This window comes from Emydura macquarii, unplaced genomic scaffold, assembly GCF_026122565.2.
Source record: "Emydura macquarii macquarii isolate MOO-44397 ecotype Brisbane River unplaced genomic scaffold, CSIRO-AGI_Emac_v2 contig_71, whole genome shotgun sequence".
NCBI lineage: Eukaryota > Metazoa > Chordata > Testudines > Chelidae > Emydura > Emydura macquarii.
Genome location: NW_027130208.1, coordinates 7757591 through 7772889, shown reverse-complemented (window position 1 = coordinate 7772889; position 15299 = coordinate 7757591). Strand labels below are relative to the sequence as shown.

Genomic DNA, 15299 nt, shown 5'->3' with positions numbered 1-15299 from the left:
ACTTGAGAAATATTGTTCAACTTGAAACTTGACCTGAAAAGAACCCAGCATTAAAATTAGTAAAATTAACGCCCCCTGACTCAGTAAAGAAGGGATTATCCTTATAGATTCCATTCTATATTGACTGTAGTACTTACCCTGTTGGCAAACCTGGTTTGTTAGATTTCAGCTTTCAAATCTAACTGGCACCTTGGCAAAGTCATGAAAATTGACCCCCTTTTCACACTTACGTAATTACTCTTACCTTACTCCTGGATGGTGCATGTGTTTGGATCGGTAGGTCCATGGTCTGACCTTTGATTGTCAGAGGACATCAGGGGTATACTGTGGTAAGCCCTGAGTCTGCAAAGATTTAAGCATATGCTTAACTTTATGCATTGCAAGTAGGGCTAGTGAAGTCAGTGGGAATACTCAGGGTAGATCTACACAGGAGCTGGGAGGTGCTTCCCAGCTTGGGTGACATGCACCCATCAACTCTGCTCAAGCACGCACGTTAAAAATAGCAGTGTGGCTAGCCCCAGCTGCTGCTTGTGCCACCACAGCCACACCGCTATTTGGTAGGCGCCAGTTGGAGCAGAGCTACCGTGTGTACATGTAACTGAGCTGGGAGTTACACCTTCCAGCTGATGTGTAGACTTGCCCTCAGTCTGTAAATGTAAGCATGTGTGTGAGTCTGCAGCCCAGGGTCCGGGAGTGGCTGTTTTCACATTGCTGCTAAGCTCCAATTCAACCCATGGTGTGAACGCTGGCTGTACAGAGATGGACTGCTGAATGGGGGCCTTCACCGGCAAGCCTGGGCAGGATACTCTCCCAACTCAGCCAGCTGCAGCAAGCCTGAATGTTAACATTTCATTAACACGTTCGGAGCCTTCTCCAGCCCCTGTGGCCTTGTGTCATTGGGATGAATCCACCATGCAAGCTCATGAACGTTATTTGATAACTCTTTGTAAATTAAAAAAAAAAGGCAAACCCAATCTTGGCAATAAGTAGAGGTTGCCTTTTTTTTGGTGGTGGTTAGTGGGAACTCGATCAAAAAAATCAGGGGCAGTTTTTGGATGGAGGCAGTGGTTTGGTTCAGATGAGCTTCCAGGACAGGATTCCAGAGAGGTCATTTGGAGGGAGAATAGCCCTTTTTCGTGTGAGTGGAAATCCGATTTTGGGGGAATCCATGACATGGCCGAGGCCCATTGCTGTTTAAACTGGTAACGGGTAGGCTGGGTCCCCAGGGACCCAGTGGGTGTAGAAACATGATTAATGACCCTCCCCACTCACAAGGTCAAAAGTGGACTTTGCCATTCACAGTGTCTCATCCTGTCATTATCTGCCCTGTCAGTGGGTGGAGTTTGGCCCAGCCCAAACCTTGCCTTTCTCCTGGTTTAGTTGGGCAGATGGACATACAACTTCATTTACCTCAGTATCCTTTCTGGGTACTGCCTCAGTGTTCTGAGAGTTACTATTCTGTCCTACTTTTCTTTTCCTTGCCCCTTCAGCTGACAGGCTGTGGGGCTTAGGAGCTTTGCGAAAGCTCAGTTCTAGTTGCTGGAGAAAATGGTGGTGTGTGGTGTAATTCTAGCTGCATTGCATATGAGTTAGAATCATAGAAGATTAGGGCTGGAAGGGACCTAGTCCAACCCCCTGGTCAAAGCAGGACCAACCCCAACTAAATCTTCCCAGCCAGGGCTTTGTCAAACCTCGCCTTAAAAACCTCTAAGGATGGAGATTCCACCACCTCTCTTGATAACTTATTCCAGTGCTTCACCACCCTCCTGGTGAAAAAGTGTTTCCTAATATCCAAACTAGATCTCCCCCACTGCAACTTGAGATCTTTGCTCCTAGTTCTGTCATCTGCCACCACTGAGAACAGCCTAGCTCCATCCTCCCTGGAAAGAGGATGTTCATCTCAAACCAAGGTAGACCAAATCACTGACAAGCTACCCCAGAAACACAGATGTCATCACTCCCTTCATTGCTTTCTCTCCAGGTCTCCAACTGCCTCAGAACACTGTCTCCCCTTTGAAGGCTAATGTTTAACACTTCCTCTCTCAAACAAAAGCCTTTGACTTCTCTACCTGGGAGATCCCTAATCTTGACCCTTTGCTGTAATGCACTTGCTGTCAAACAGCAAACTCCAGAAGCTGGAGGAGGTCAGGTGTGAGGTAAATTTGTGAGCAGTCAGCAAAGAGAGATGATAGTTGAATCCTTGAGAGTGGCTGAGGTAAGGCAGAAGGTGTACAGGGAGATGAGGAAGCAGCAAAGAACAGAGCCGTGAGAGACTCCTCATGAGATGATGGGGAGTTGCCACTGTCAATGAAAAGCTGAAAGAATTGTCCAGAGGAAAGGACTCCTGAAAAGACAGGGCCATAAAACCCAAGGGAGGGCAAGGTCTCAAGGAGGAAGGAATGATGAAAGAGTTTGACGGCTGTGGAAAGGTCAAAGAGAATGAGAACAGTAAAGACGTCAAGCCTTAGCGAGGAAGAGAGGATGTTTGAGGCCTGGATGAGCATGTTGCTCAGTAGATCCAGGCGTGGGTGGACAGAGGAAGCTGATGTATGCATAAACTGTCCAGGCAAGGAGCTATTGTATCAAGAGTAAAAGGATGCATGGGTGGATTTCTGAGGATGGGAGAAACTAGAGAATGTTTGCCCAGAGGAAATAGAGTCAGATGAGAAGGAGAAGGTAGGTGCAACAGAGATCAACCACCAAACGGAGAATGAGGTGGAGGGACTAAAAGTGCCTTTATGGGTTGTTATGAGTGTAGTGTGAAAAGTCACTTGTTTTTGAAGTTATGTGTTCTGCCATCCTAAAATTCCATGACTATTTGAGTTCAACCTTATACTGCTGTAGCATACCAGTGACCAGTTTTAATATTCTGTAATCTAGTTTTCCAATTTTAGATTCCATTCATTTTATTATGTTTGTGTTCAAACTGTTTTCATTTTTGAAACAAAGCGTTACTCAAATTACATGAACGTTGTAACATTTTTGCTTTAAGTAAGCAGGTGGTTTTTTAAGAGGTCTGCATTAATCCTTCAGACCTGCACGAATTATAAATCCATCTTTCTTTTGTCGTAGAGCAGATTTTGATTTCCATGTAGTTCCAAAGGGGAGTGCTTGTTTGGGAATACGTTAAAGATTACAGCACTAGATGGCAGTAGAACACTTTCAAATGGCATATATGATCATGGTTCTTTAAATGGTGTCTCATTATAAATTCAAAGAATCAGCTCAGAGGCAAGTATAGAGGTATAGGTGATGGTTTTGTTTTCCCCTCCTCCTACTTTTAGCGGGAAATTGTCTGAAAAAATAATCTGGACAGTCTTCAAAAATTTCTCAGATGCTACAACATCTGCATTTTTTTTATCTCTTGATGCCTTTATGATAAAACTTAGCTGGGCTTAGAAAACAATTTTTAGTGAACTTTCTAGCACTCCCTTATTTTCTTGTGAAAGGGCATTTTGTATTAAACCATCACTTTTTTAGCACTTAACACTTTTTCTGTTCGACTTGGAGGCTTAATTTCCATTTATGCCACACCATTACCTAGGTTGCACGATCCATTATGTATCATCAGCTACGTAATTATCTCTACCACTTAGTTCAGTAGGGGCTGTGTTTGATGAATGTGCACTTGGCATGGTGGGGTTTTAAAATGAGAGCTGACTGACACTCTCAAATCAGAGTGAAAAGACTGTAGGACGGGACTCTTGCTCGCGTGGTGGGCTTTATTATGAGGTAAAAGTAACTGAGCGGATTCATTTTTGAAGAAAGATACTGGGATGGATTTGTGCTCTTTTTCAGATAATTTTGGCGTATAGGTAACCTGCAGTCAGAAGGAAAAATGGATTAAAAGTCAAATTACCATGTGCTCCTTGGCCCCTTACCTTGATTCTGTAGGGTGTTGTTTACCTCCTCAGAGGTGCAGAATATTCACAACTCTCACTTGTTTATAGAAGTAATTGGGAACTGAGATATCTCAGCACTTGGTAAGAACAGGCTTGGAAATTTGTTTAGCTGAATGAAATTAAAATACTTAAAGACAAGTAAAAGAGAGGGTGGTTATTTGAATCAAAGGCAAGAGGGGTCAAAACATAGGTGTCTTTTTCATAGTACGGTGTAAGTATTGTTAAAAGGTAGATGGGCTGGGATTACCAAAACAGCCTACGAGAGTGAGACGTTCAAATCTGAATGAGATTCAAAACTATTACCTTGTCAGTAACTCACATGCTACAAATTACGGATGTATGCAGATAGAGCACTCTGCACTCATAAGAGTACAGTACAGTCAAAAACCAAAAAAACCCCAGCACATTTTGCACGTTTGTTGAAATTTAACATATGAGTCAGTCACTTTTCATCAAGTGAAGATAGTTACCTTAACATTGTCCTTTCTTGGCTGCTGTATGCCAACAGGTATTTGGATGCAACCCACTGACTGGAAGGGATTTATCGCTACTGACTAGGCAGTGGGAGAACTGGTAACCGGTGGGCAGGCAGAGTTTATTTGGGGGTCTACCTAGCTGGTTATTGGTTTGGGTGCCAGACAGAATTCATGTGCTAAGATGTGCTTGTTCTTTGATTATCACAGCTCTTAGCTTTTGGGGGGGGACAGATTAAGTGCATTGTTCCCTAATTTATAGGGGCAAGGAGACCGAACATTCGCATGTCTGCAACAAAGGGAAGGTCATTCCCAGGGAACAGGGGCACAGTATATTTTTGTGTCTAGGTACACTCCTGGAGACACTCCGGAAGTTACTGTTTTCTCCTGGTGATTACAGGAGTTATGTCTGAAAGAGGCAGAGCGTTGCATGAAATGGGGAGGCTACCTTGAGCAGATTCTCAGCAGGTGTAAATCATGGTATTTCCACTGATGTCCATGCAGTTGCAGCTACCTACATCAAGTGAGGAACTAGTCCTGATTATTAATCCATTCGTCTTGGGGTTTGATGAACATTCATTTGAAGCTTTGGTGGAGGCCTTAGGTGAGGATCTCTGGTTGTAAAGTTTTGGGGCCTAGAGATAATTGCAGGATGGATTTAATTATGTGTAATGTTGAAACTGATTGACAAAGATGCAGCCTCCTTCTCCTGCACTGTGCTGCTGCCCACTGATTCATTTCATGGGGCTTATCCACAAACAGAGAGCTACCATCTGTTAGGTGATAAAGAAGCAAGGTGTCTGCTCGACAATGATTGTCATTGGACATCATTAATTATTCCATCAAGAATGTAGCGTGTCGGTCAATGAAAAGACATGTGCATTGCATTAACAACTCTGAATTGTTTTTTCACCACTTGCCATGCCAAAGCCCTGATGACACAATGAAATATCCCTTCTACCTGGTATTTCATCTTTGTCAAATTGCACGTACATTCTCAGTTTGTCATAATGGAAAGAACTTTAACGGCATTCAAAAAATATTACTGCAGAGGGATCTGTGGAAGGATCTGAGGGGGAGAGAGTCAGGATGGATGTTGCTAATTGAAGGTATCCGAGCCCAGATGAAAATGTTGTGTTGAAAAACACTGGTGAAAGGGTCAACCCCAAATTCTGCCTTCATGTGCTTACTCAGAGCTCGGGAAAGAATGTAGTGATTTCTCTTCCCTAGCCATCTTTACGTGTAGAGTTGTATTCAGCCTTCCTTATCATTTATTTATCATGGTGTTAAGTTACGCTAAAGTATTTCATCTTCCCTGTCTGCCCTCTTACATTTACATCCTTTGATGCATCATAATTCATTATTTAAGAAGCATGGATTCTACTGGACTTTTTCAAGCTATTTCCTCCCCCTCCCCATCGCTTAATGTTAGGGGTAATTTGCATAATCATGTCAAAAGCATTCCAACAGGCGACACATGGTGAAGGTTCGTAATATCCTTCTTTCTTAAATTCCTCAGTCCAGTTCCCGTATCCCCCCCACGTCACCTGACAGTAATGTGACATCAGCATAGGTCTTTGAGAACTTTTTTAAAAAAAACATAGAGGAAGGGCAGCAGACCTTGAAAGAGAAGAGACTGCCTCCTATGCTGAAATATGTTCAGCAAAGCACTTAAATATGTGCTTAACTTTATATATGGGTGCAAGTGCTTTGCTGAATAGGGACTGACTTAAGCGCATGCTGAATCAGAGCCCAGATGTTCCTCTACAAAAGAGAGGATGGAATGGGTTAGTGGTGAATGCACAGGAACGGGAGTCAGGAGACCTGGATCCTATATTATTGGCTCTATTGCAGATTTTTTTGGTCAAAATCAAACACTGCACCTTTAGTCAAATTAAATCTTTCTGTGCCTTTGTTTCTCAACCTGTAAAATGGGGAAAACTTACCACACAGGAATGGTCTGAAGCAAAATGTAATCATGTTTGTAAAGTGCAATGGAATCCTCTGATGGAAGGCACTGTTGGTGTACAGAGTAATCTGTATTGTTGTTAATTACTAAGTGGGATAATAGCTGTCAACAGAAAAAATTGCAGCTGAAAAATGCATCAGTACCTCTTGAAGGCTGAGAGCAGTGCTATAATTTGAGTTGGAGTGAGTAATCCATTTGTTCATTGGCTACAGTGCTTGACTGAATGCCAAATGTGTACATTTTGTTTTGTGTTTTTTTTTCTTGAAGCTTTACATGAAAACTCTGTGGGATGTGTGTGTTACAGGCAATGGTATCTTCAAAGTGGATCTTAATTGTTCATGCTATGTCTTTTTCCTGACGAGAGAACTGCAGAATTAATCCAATGCAGAATATTAAACATTTCATTAAAATACTGCTAAGTAAACCAAGAGTAACACAGATGCTCCAAATCTCCTTCCAATGCCCTTGGTTACTATATTGCCTTTGATATTATATATTCAGCATTTTTAACATTCAACCCTGAGAAAAAATTGGGAATACTAGACCTTTTCATTCATGCTTCAAAGAAAACATTTCTGAATGTTATGTAATAAATCAGTCATTACTTACTAAGTAACCTTAATGCTTTCCTTTGAAGTAAAGAATCCAGGAGAGAAACAGGGATTTAAAAAAAAAAAAATTGATAGCTCTCTGGTCATTTGATGTAAAGTGTGTTTTATTGATCAGATTTGAAACAGTATTTGATATTAGTGCCATGCAAAGACATCAATTCAGCATGATGTTCTCTCTTTGGAAACAACACTAGAAAATACGAAATCCCCGTATGTCCTAGAAGCTTGATCTTTCTGCAGAAGAGACATATGGTACAACAGTATTTGAGCATTTCTCAAATTCCACTCTCTCAGCTCTCCACCAGACATGTCTTTTCCTTAGAGTTTTCTGTAATGCAAACGTTAGATAATGATTTTTAGGGCTTTTGTGGATAGCCCCATCTTGATAGACTAATGTTTACTTGTTCAGGATTCCTCTCTCTCAATGTATTATCTAGCAACACATCTATACTGTTTGCATAACCAATATTTTTCACCTTCTCAAATTAGCCATTTTTTTTTTCAATAAAAAAAATAAATCAGTTTTGAAATGTCCTAGCGCCACAGAGTTTAAGACCAGAAGGGATCACTGAATCATCTAGTCTGCCCAGTATATCACAGGCCATCAACACCACCCAGCACCTGTACAGTAAACCCAACTACCGAAATCAGACCATCATATTATAGCCCAGAGGAGACTAGATGATTATGTGCCACAGGCAGCGAATATGAGGGACCAAGGTGCACCAGAATCGGAGGTCCACACAATGGCAGGGAAATGGTTACATGAGAGAGATCCAGATAATCCTGGCAAGCAACCCATAGCCACACGCTGCAGAGGAAGACAAAAAATCCCCAAGATCACTGCCAATCTGACCGGGCATGCTTAGATAGGAACATAGGAATTTCCATCATGAAGCCGAGTGGTGGTGCATCCTGTCTCTGACAATGGTCAGGACTAGATGCTTCAGAAGAAGGTACAAGGATTCCTCTAAAGGACACTTTGGCATAACCATACATAGAAGTTTTTACTTAATGCCAGGCACTTACTGATTGGCTTACACGTCAAAGCATGAAGGTTTATATCCCTTACACTTTTCTACCCTATCTAATGTAACTATGGATGGTCTCATTATCCATATGGGTATCTAATCTTTGTTTGAATCCTGCTAAGTTTGTGGTCTCCAAAGCCTTGTGACAGTGAGTTCTCCAGATTAATTGAGTTGGTTTTTTCCCATCAGTTTTATACTTATATTGACTTTTAGTTTCTTGAGATCTCTTCTCTCTGTGTGATGAAAGCTGTTACAAAGTTGCACCAGATTCTTTACACCTTTAATTGTTTTATATATTTCTACACATTCTCTTATTCATCTCCTCTCTCAACTGTACAGCCCCACCCTTTTTGATCTCTTCCCCTGTGGAAGTCTTCCTAGGTCTCTTAATTTTTGTTGCCTATCTCTGTATGCTTCCCATCTCTGCCATATCTTTTTCTGAGATTAGGGGTCCAGGATTGAACACAGTGGGTGAAATCCTGGCTCCATTGAAGTCAATGGGAGTTTTTTCCCCATGACATTAGGGGGGCCAGGATTTATGCAATATCCAGGTGAGGGCATGCTACTAGTTCATAGACTGGAACTGGAATATTTTTGCTCTTCTTTTCTCACCCATTCTTTAGATACCTAAACAGTTTGCTTTTTGTCGAGTGCTTCATATGGAGAAGTTTTAATTGGTCTGTCTGCAATGACCCTGAGTTTCTTTCTTTTTCCCGGAGTGGTGGCAGTTAATTTGGAACCCAGCACTGTGAAGTAGTTCAGATCTTTCCCTCCAATGTGTATTACCTTGTATTTGTCAACAATGAAATTCGTCTGCCTGCTCATTTAGCTCTGGGTTTCTTTGGAGTGCTTCAGTCTTCTCAAGACTTTACCACTTACTATGTGTCCCCTTTTCCAGCTCATTAGAGAATGTATTCATTAATGCGAATGACAGCTCTTTGGGCTTCTTCACTGTTAGCTCTTTTTCAGTGTTGAAAATTGACCATTTATGCCTAACTTTTTTTATTTCTTTCTCTTACCCAGTTTCTGATCCACGACAATACTTTCTCTCTCACACCATGGCTACTTAGTTCTCTTAATAGCCACTTGTGATGGACTTTGTTCAAGACTTTTTGAAAGTCCACGTAATTTATATCTACCACTTCTCCTTAACCACTATTTTGGGGATACACTCCAAGAAATCCAGTGTGGAGAGCCCCCGTTTTCCTTTTACAGAGCCTAATGCTGAGTCTAAGAATTTTAATTTACGCAATTTTGTCCTTAAGGATTTCTTGACGCTTCCTCATTTTTTTTTTTTTTTAATTCTCCCTTTCTGAAGTTATCACCATGCTCATTTTAGCCCCATCCTTCCCCAGAGACACTGAACTTTATTACCTTGTTGTCACTATACATTGCTGACCCTAATACTTAATCGTCCAACTGTAGTTATGACTTGAACTACAACCCACCATTCTACACTGAGAAAGGGCTGGTTGGGATACTTCAGTTCAAGACTGAATTTCAATGTTTGGGACTCTGTTTGAGGCCTGATGCACACTCCGTAAAGGAGGTGACTACCTTGGCTTGGACGTGGGTAGTGAGTTTTTCCTGTGTATATGAGTTGACTAAAGTTTTAGCCCTTCACTGAAATCGTAATCGGCTGGGGGGAGAATTTATTCCCCAGTCTCTCAATGGCAGCACAAATGACAGAAAGGCTGAAAATGTAATGAGACTTGTAGTAGTATAAATTATTTATCAAACCATAGATAGGAAGGCCGTCTACTGCAGCGTGCTTAACAAATCTATTGCAAACTCTTCTGTAGTCATGCAAGATCATTTTAAATGAAATTTCTTCTTCCAAATATTCCTTGAAATATTTCTCAAGAACATTTTGTTTGCCAGGAAACCAATTCCTATCACATCCTTAACATGCTGTTTGGATATGGCAGTAAATGCCTGTTTATATGCATCATCACTTTGAGAGAGGCATGTGTAGTTTTTTAAATAAAACTGTTACATCATTTGTCCTAGAGGCCTTCATTCTTTTGGACACCTCTATACTAAGCTTCCATATTTTCTGGAATGTGCTGCTACAGAAGTTCATTAATTAGTAATAAAAAGGCATGTGGAAGAGAAAATCTTTGGTGTTAGTTTGTAATAGATACAATGCAAGCTCTCCCTACTGACATTATACTGTATCAGTTAGTGAGGTTAGACTAAGGTGATTATAAAGGAATTCCTACCATTGGTTTTCCTGGAATAATCTTCTTTATGCAAGGGTCAAAAAGGATGAGGATTAACAAAGCAATTAGGAAGCAGGTACAACAGGCCATTCTGTTTACCTACTGTTTATAGAATCCACTAAAGGGGGATAAATCTAGACTGAAAAGGAAGGCCCTTAACCATTTTAAATTGAACATAGTCACAAAAAAACAGATGAATCTGTGGACTTCAGCATTTTGCTGACCATTAGGGGTTTGGTCCTACTCCCCTTGAAGTCAATGCAAAGACACCTCAGGATCTCAGATTCCCCCCATTGATTTAAAAAAAAAAAAAAAAGCCTCAAATTTAAGACAACTTAAACTTTGACAGATTTTTAAATGTGCCTCCCCCCCAAATGCAGATCAACTGTGTACGTACATCTCTTCAACGTGAGTTTTATATTTTTTACATATAGAGCATGACGTGTGGCCCCCTCAGTTCTAATTTTCCTTAGGGGATCCCATAAACAAAGGTTTTGGCAGGATTTCACCAGTAGAAAGTTGGTTACCCGGGATAATGCTGAGCTGTCATGCCTGTGAGGAAAGACTTGGAAGACCATGCTAAATATTTGTCAGGATCTAAGGTTTGCTATGGAAAAAAGGGTGTAAAAACATTTGTCCTGGGAAATATTTATTTATTCATTCATTGATTTTGTTTTTGTATTGTAGTATTGAGTAGATGCCCCCCTCAGGGTGTGAGACACCTTTGTGCTAGGCACTGTGTATTCACATCATGAAAAGATGGCCCTGGCCCCAAACAACCTACACTCTATGGCAGTGTTTCTCAACCTTTTAAGTAGCAAGTACCCCCTAACTTCTGAAAGTTGCAATAAGTACCCAACACTCCATTTTCCACAGGATTTTATATTTACAGACTAAAGTGAGCCCTATGTTGGAAGAAGGGCTGAGTATATAAGGCCGTGATATGACAGATGTCAGATCTGGTGTGGGTAGAGTTACCGCCTTTACACCAGGGGTGCACAACTCAAGTATGTACCTGGGCTAGAGGTGATGTTGGCCAAAGCTAGAAGGCTCTGAGCTGCATGCCAACGCTGGGGACTATAAAGCGCTGTGCCAAATTTTATGCCATAGATTTGAGAGGAGGAAGGGGTGAGAGAGAGGAAATCTGGGGCTATCATAGTTGTCAATTTCACTGCTCAGCTAGAGGAGTGAAATGGACAAGTTTTCTGGGCACTGGGCTTTTGAGCCAGGGAGGGGAGCTCCCACCTGGGCAAGTTGCAGGCAGCTGCTGCCTGGCTACCAGCCTGGGAGGTGGGCAACTGCCACCCAATCCGAGCTGGGGCAGAGGCGGCTTCCGCGCCGGCTGGGACCCAGGGATGTGGGCAGGCGGCTGCTGCCTGTCTTCAAACTGGGGCGCTGGAGGCTGTCCCTTGGCTTGGAGCTGGGGCATGGGTGGCTGCCGCCCAGCTGTGAAGCCAGCTCATGAGACGCAGGAGGCTGCCACCGGGCTCCCACCTGGGAGCTGGGACCTGGCGAGAAGCAGGGGGCTGCTGCCCACCTCCCCCAGAAGCTAGCGGCTGCCGCCTGCCTCCCAGGTGGGAGCTGTGACTGGGTGAGAAGCGGGGGGCTGCCCCCCGCCTTCCCCAGAAGTCTGGGGCTGCCACATGCCTCCCATCTGGGAGCTGGGACCGGGTGGGAAGAGGGCTGCTGTTGCCCGGCTTCCCCAGAAGCCAGCAGCTGCCGCCTGCTTCCCCTTCACTCTGTTTTTCCTCACGTACCCCTGAGGATACGTGTCCCACAGGATGAGAAACTACGCTCTAAAGCTCTGATCCTGCAAAGACGTCTGCACGGTTTTAACTTTACGTGCTCCTTGTGGTTCAGGTGACTTCAGTGGGACTGCTCCTTTTGCATCAAGTTAATCACCTAGTCTTTGCCTTCTTGGGGCTGTTAAAGTTGAGGGCAACTCCACCAGTATTCCGCCGTCTATAGTCCAGCAAGGACACCTAGCATAGGCTCCTGACTCTTCAGCCTTCACGGTCTTGGGTGAAGACATGCATCTCTCTCTCTCTCTCTCTCTCTCTCCCCCCGCCTCCCTGCATCTCCTGACCAGGGTAGTTCCAGGCTGCACAGCTCGCTGTCTACACGGTGAGTTCCCCAGCAAGGTCAGACTCCCTAAGCTGGCCTGCGTTACTTTTTGCCTCAGAGATGGTAAACGGTGCAATTGTCTCAGTTAAGTTACCACCCAGCTCTTCCTAAGCAAGCACATTTATTCTTAAGGTAAAAGCATTACAAGAATCTACGGGTCTGCTAACGCATTTACCCGCTATCTCCTCTGACTCCAGAAAAGGGCTCTGGTGATGACCTTCCAACTCCACACGGGTTTTTCCTGTGGTCACAGGCTGAGCCTTTGCTCAGAACTAGCGCACAGATTGGGCCAAATCCTGCCAACCCTTCCAAGGAAGGATAGGGAACCCCCTTGGACAGACAGTGCAGTCTATATGTTTGATCAGAAAGCGGGCTCTGAACTCAGGCTGTTTATTCAAAACCCCTTTTCTTTGTGTGCTGGTCTCTAGAAAATCCTGTATGAACCAGCAGAAGCATGTCTCTCCTGGTGGCGGTAGCTCTTTAGAGGTGTTACAATCTGAGTGAATTTGCCTAATCACCCCGCACTGTTCTTAATTCTTGCAGGGCTGTGGTCTCCCTCTCCTATGGAATTACAGACAATCCTTAGCCCCATAATGATACATAAATATTTGCATTTTTAATACAGTGAGCTCCTAAAACACGTAAACTTTATTCAAGGTTTAATTTAATTCACTGAGGTTAGTCCTATTGTGGGAAATTGTCATATCTGTCACAGGGCCCTAAATCAATTGCTTAACAAACCTCCTCCCTCAGATTTGTTTGTTAGTTGCCCCAATCTGCACATTGCCTCTCATTGTGCTGCGCAAAGACCCCAGCATGCAGAGTGCTGTGTCAGTCATTCAAACAGCAGAGCGCTTTAAGACCAGAGATCAGTTTATCAGCATGCATCATTACATTGCCCCTGAAATCTAGTTCTGCTGCACTGAGTGCGTTGTTATTCATAAAATGTTAACATACAGCAGCCTAGAAGATACACTAACTGCAATAGCTTTTGATTATGCCCACTGTGAGATGCTTGTGTTTTAAAGAGGTTTCAGGTTCTAGGAGGTTGGTATTAACTGTGCTACACACGCAGATGATCACATAAAGAAAACATCTGGTGATAGTCTGTACTAAAAGCTTTGTTACCTGGGTTAATTAAAAGATAATGTCAGTGCAATTGAATGGTGTGGCTGGCACCAGCGCTAAGATAAATACTAAAAGAAAACCAAGGGGATTTGTAGAAAATAAACTTGAGAGTGGTAGAATGCTTGTTTTCAGAAGTAGAAGCGCCCACTGCGTCCCCCTGTTACATTTCATTAATGTTTATTAATATTCCATATGACGTGCAGTATATTTAGCATGAAAGAGTGAATGTAGCCCTTTCACTAATCTGGTAGGTTACTCTATATTTAATTGGAGAGATGGGCTCAGAAAAGCACATTACTTTTTGGTTTTAAAAAACAGGTAAGTCTGTTTGTGGGGAATGTGGAAATTTTTCACACATGGGTTTACTGTGCCCTTTAAACGGCATCTGATGTTTGGTGCTAAGTTTCATGCCCAAAAGAAAGTAGTTGGAGTCCCCTATAAATAAAGCTTTACTTGGCCTTTTTCACTGAACCTGATGCCTAGAATACAACACGCTCAACATTTCCATAAGGGGGGAAAATAACTTGGTACAAAGACACACCTTGTAATTTACAAACCTATCATCTGTAATAAACAAGACCTTGCCTGTGTGTCCATTTAAAGTGGGGCGATGGCAAAAAATGTGCAAAATAAAGTTCTTTTGAACACAGATACTAGACAACACCGTAGAACAAAATCTTGTATGGAATGTCCTGAAACTGCTGATTAGGCGTTCCAGGCGATCGAGAGAGCCTCAAAGAGGAAATATCTGAGGAGCTGATAAAAGCACCCCTTATCTTCAGCTTCTAACCTAGTTCTCAGAGTCCTATCTCTTTCTAAAGGGTACAGATCCTTCACCAGCTAGCTGTGTGTGAGAGGAACATCCCACAGCACTGGTATGCTACAGCCATGTGACATTAGTCAGTGAACTTCAGATTGGGACATGATGATAGCAGCAGCAGCTTGCTTAATTCAACACAGTGCCACCCTGAGCAAGCAATGCAGAGAAGGATTTATGTAAGAGAGAGGGAAGAGGTGGTTGAATTGCTCTTACACGGTACCCAAACCAGGATGCATATTGATCGCACTGCCTATAAACTGAGACAGGGCTGGTTGTTGAGAAGGGTCATCACGTCACAGCCTGTAACTGGGGTCTTCCTGTCCTCTCCCCAGCATCCTCCAGTTATTTCAGTGACAAAGCGGACCAGCATGGGGTGGAATTTCAAAAGTGACTTCAGGTGCCAGCTGTTTACAGCACTGAACATCAAGGGCAAATGTAATGGGGGTTTCTTGACATAAATACACTCCTTACAGAAAATATAATTGTTCAGTACTGTTGACAATTGGACGTTCTATTGACCAGCATCCGCCTGGAAGGGCTGTGCTTTTAGTTGCTGAAAAAAGTTCTCTATTTCTCTGCTAAAACGTTTGTTTCAAAGAAACCCCCTATTTGCAACAGCTGTGATAAACATCTGTGTTTTAATGAGTGGATCTCTTGATCATTCTCTGCAGTGACTAATGTCTTGTTTAGCCCTTTGGTATTTTACGACATGCTCTTTTCTGATATTTGCAGCTGAAGGTATTTTTAAAGAACCTGTTCCTTTAAAAGATTGTTTGGAAAAAAAAAAAACAACAACAACCCAACAGTTGGCATTCAGGTTCGTGATGAATTTTTAATAGTTTAAAAACCTAGCTAGAGAGCAAAGAAATGATTTAATGTTGTAAATAAATCTCTTTGTGGGGTTTAATGTGCAAAAATGGACAGCAATGGCTTTAAAAACGTCCCACAAATGCTTAGATCTATATAACAGTACACTCGGTATATGTTATATCCATAGCCAGTAATGGCTTCTTGTGTCT

General features: G+C 42.6%; 1 protein-coding gene across 1 annotated transcript in view; it reads left to right on the top strand.

Annotated features, from left to right (window-relative positions):
• Window positions 1–15095, top strand: part of EOGT (EGF domain specific O-linked N-acetylglucosamine transferase) — a 43026-nt gene extending 27931 nt beyond the window's left edge. Inside the window, exon 16 of the mRNA XM_067542162.1 lies at window positions 15013–15095. Coding sequence (XP_067398263.1) covers window positions 15013–15045 — 33 coding nt within the window. The 3' untranslated portion in view covers window positions 15046–15095. The remainder of the gene's footprint in view (window positions 1–15012) is intronic.
• Window positions 15096–15299: the final 204 nt, after the last annotated feature.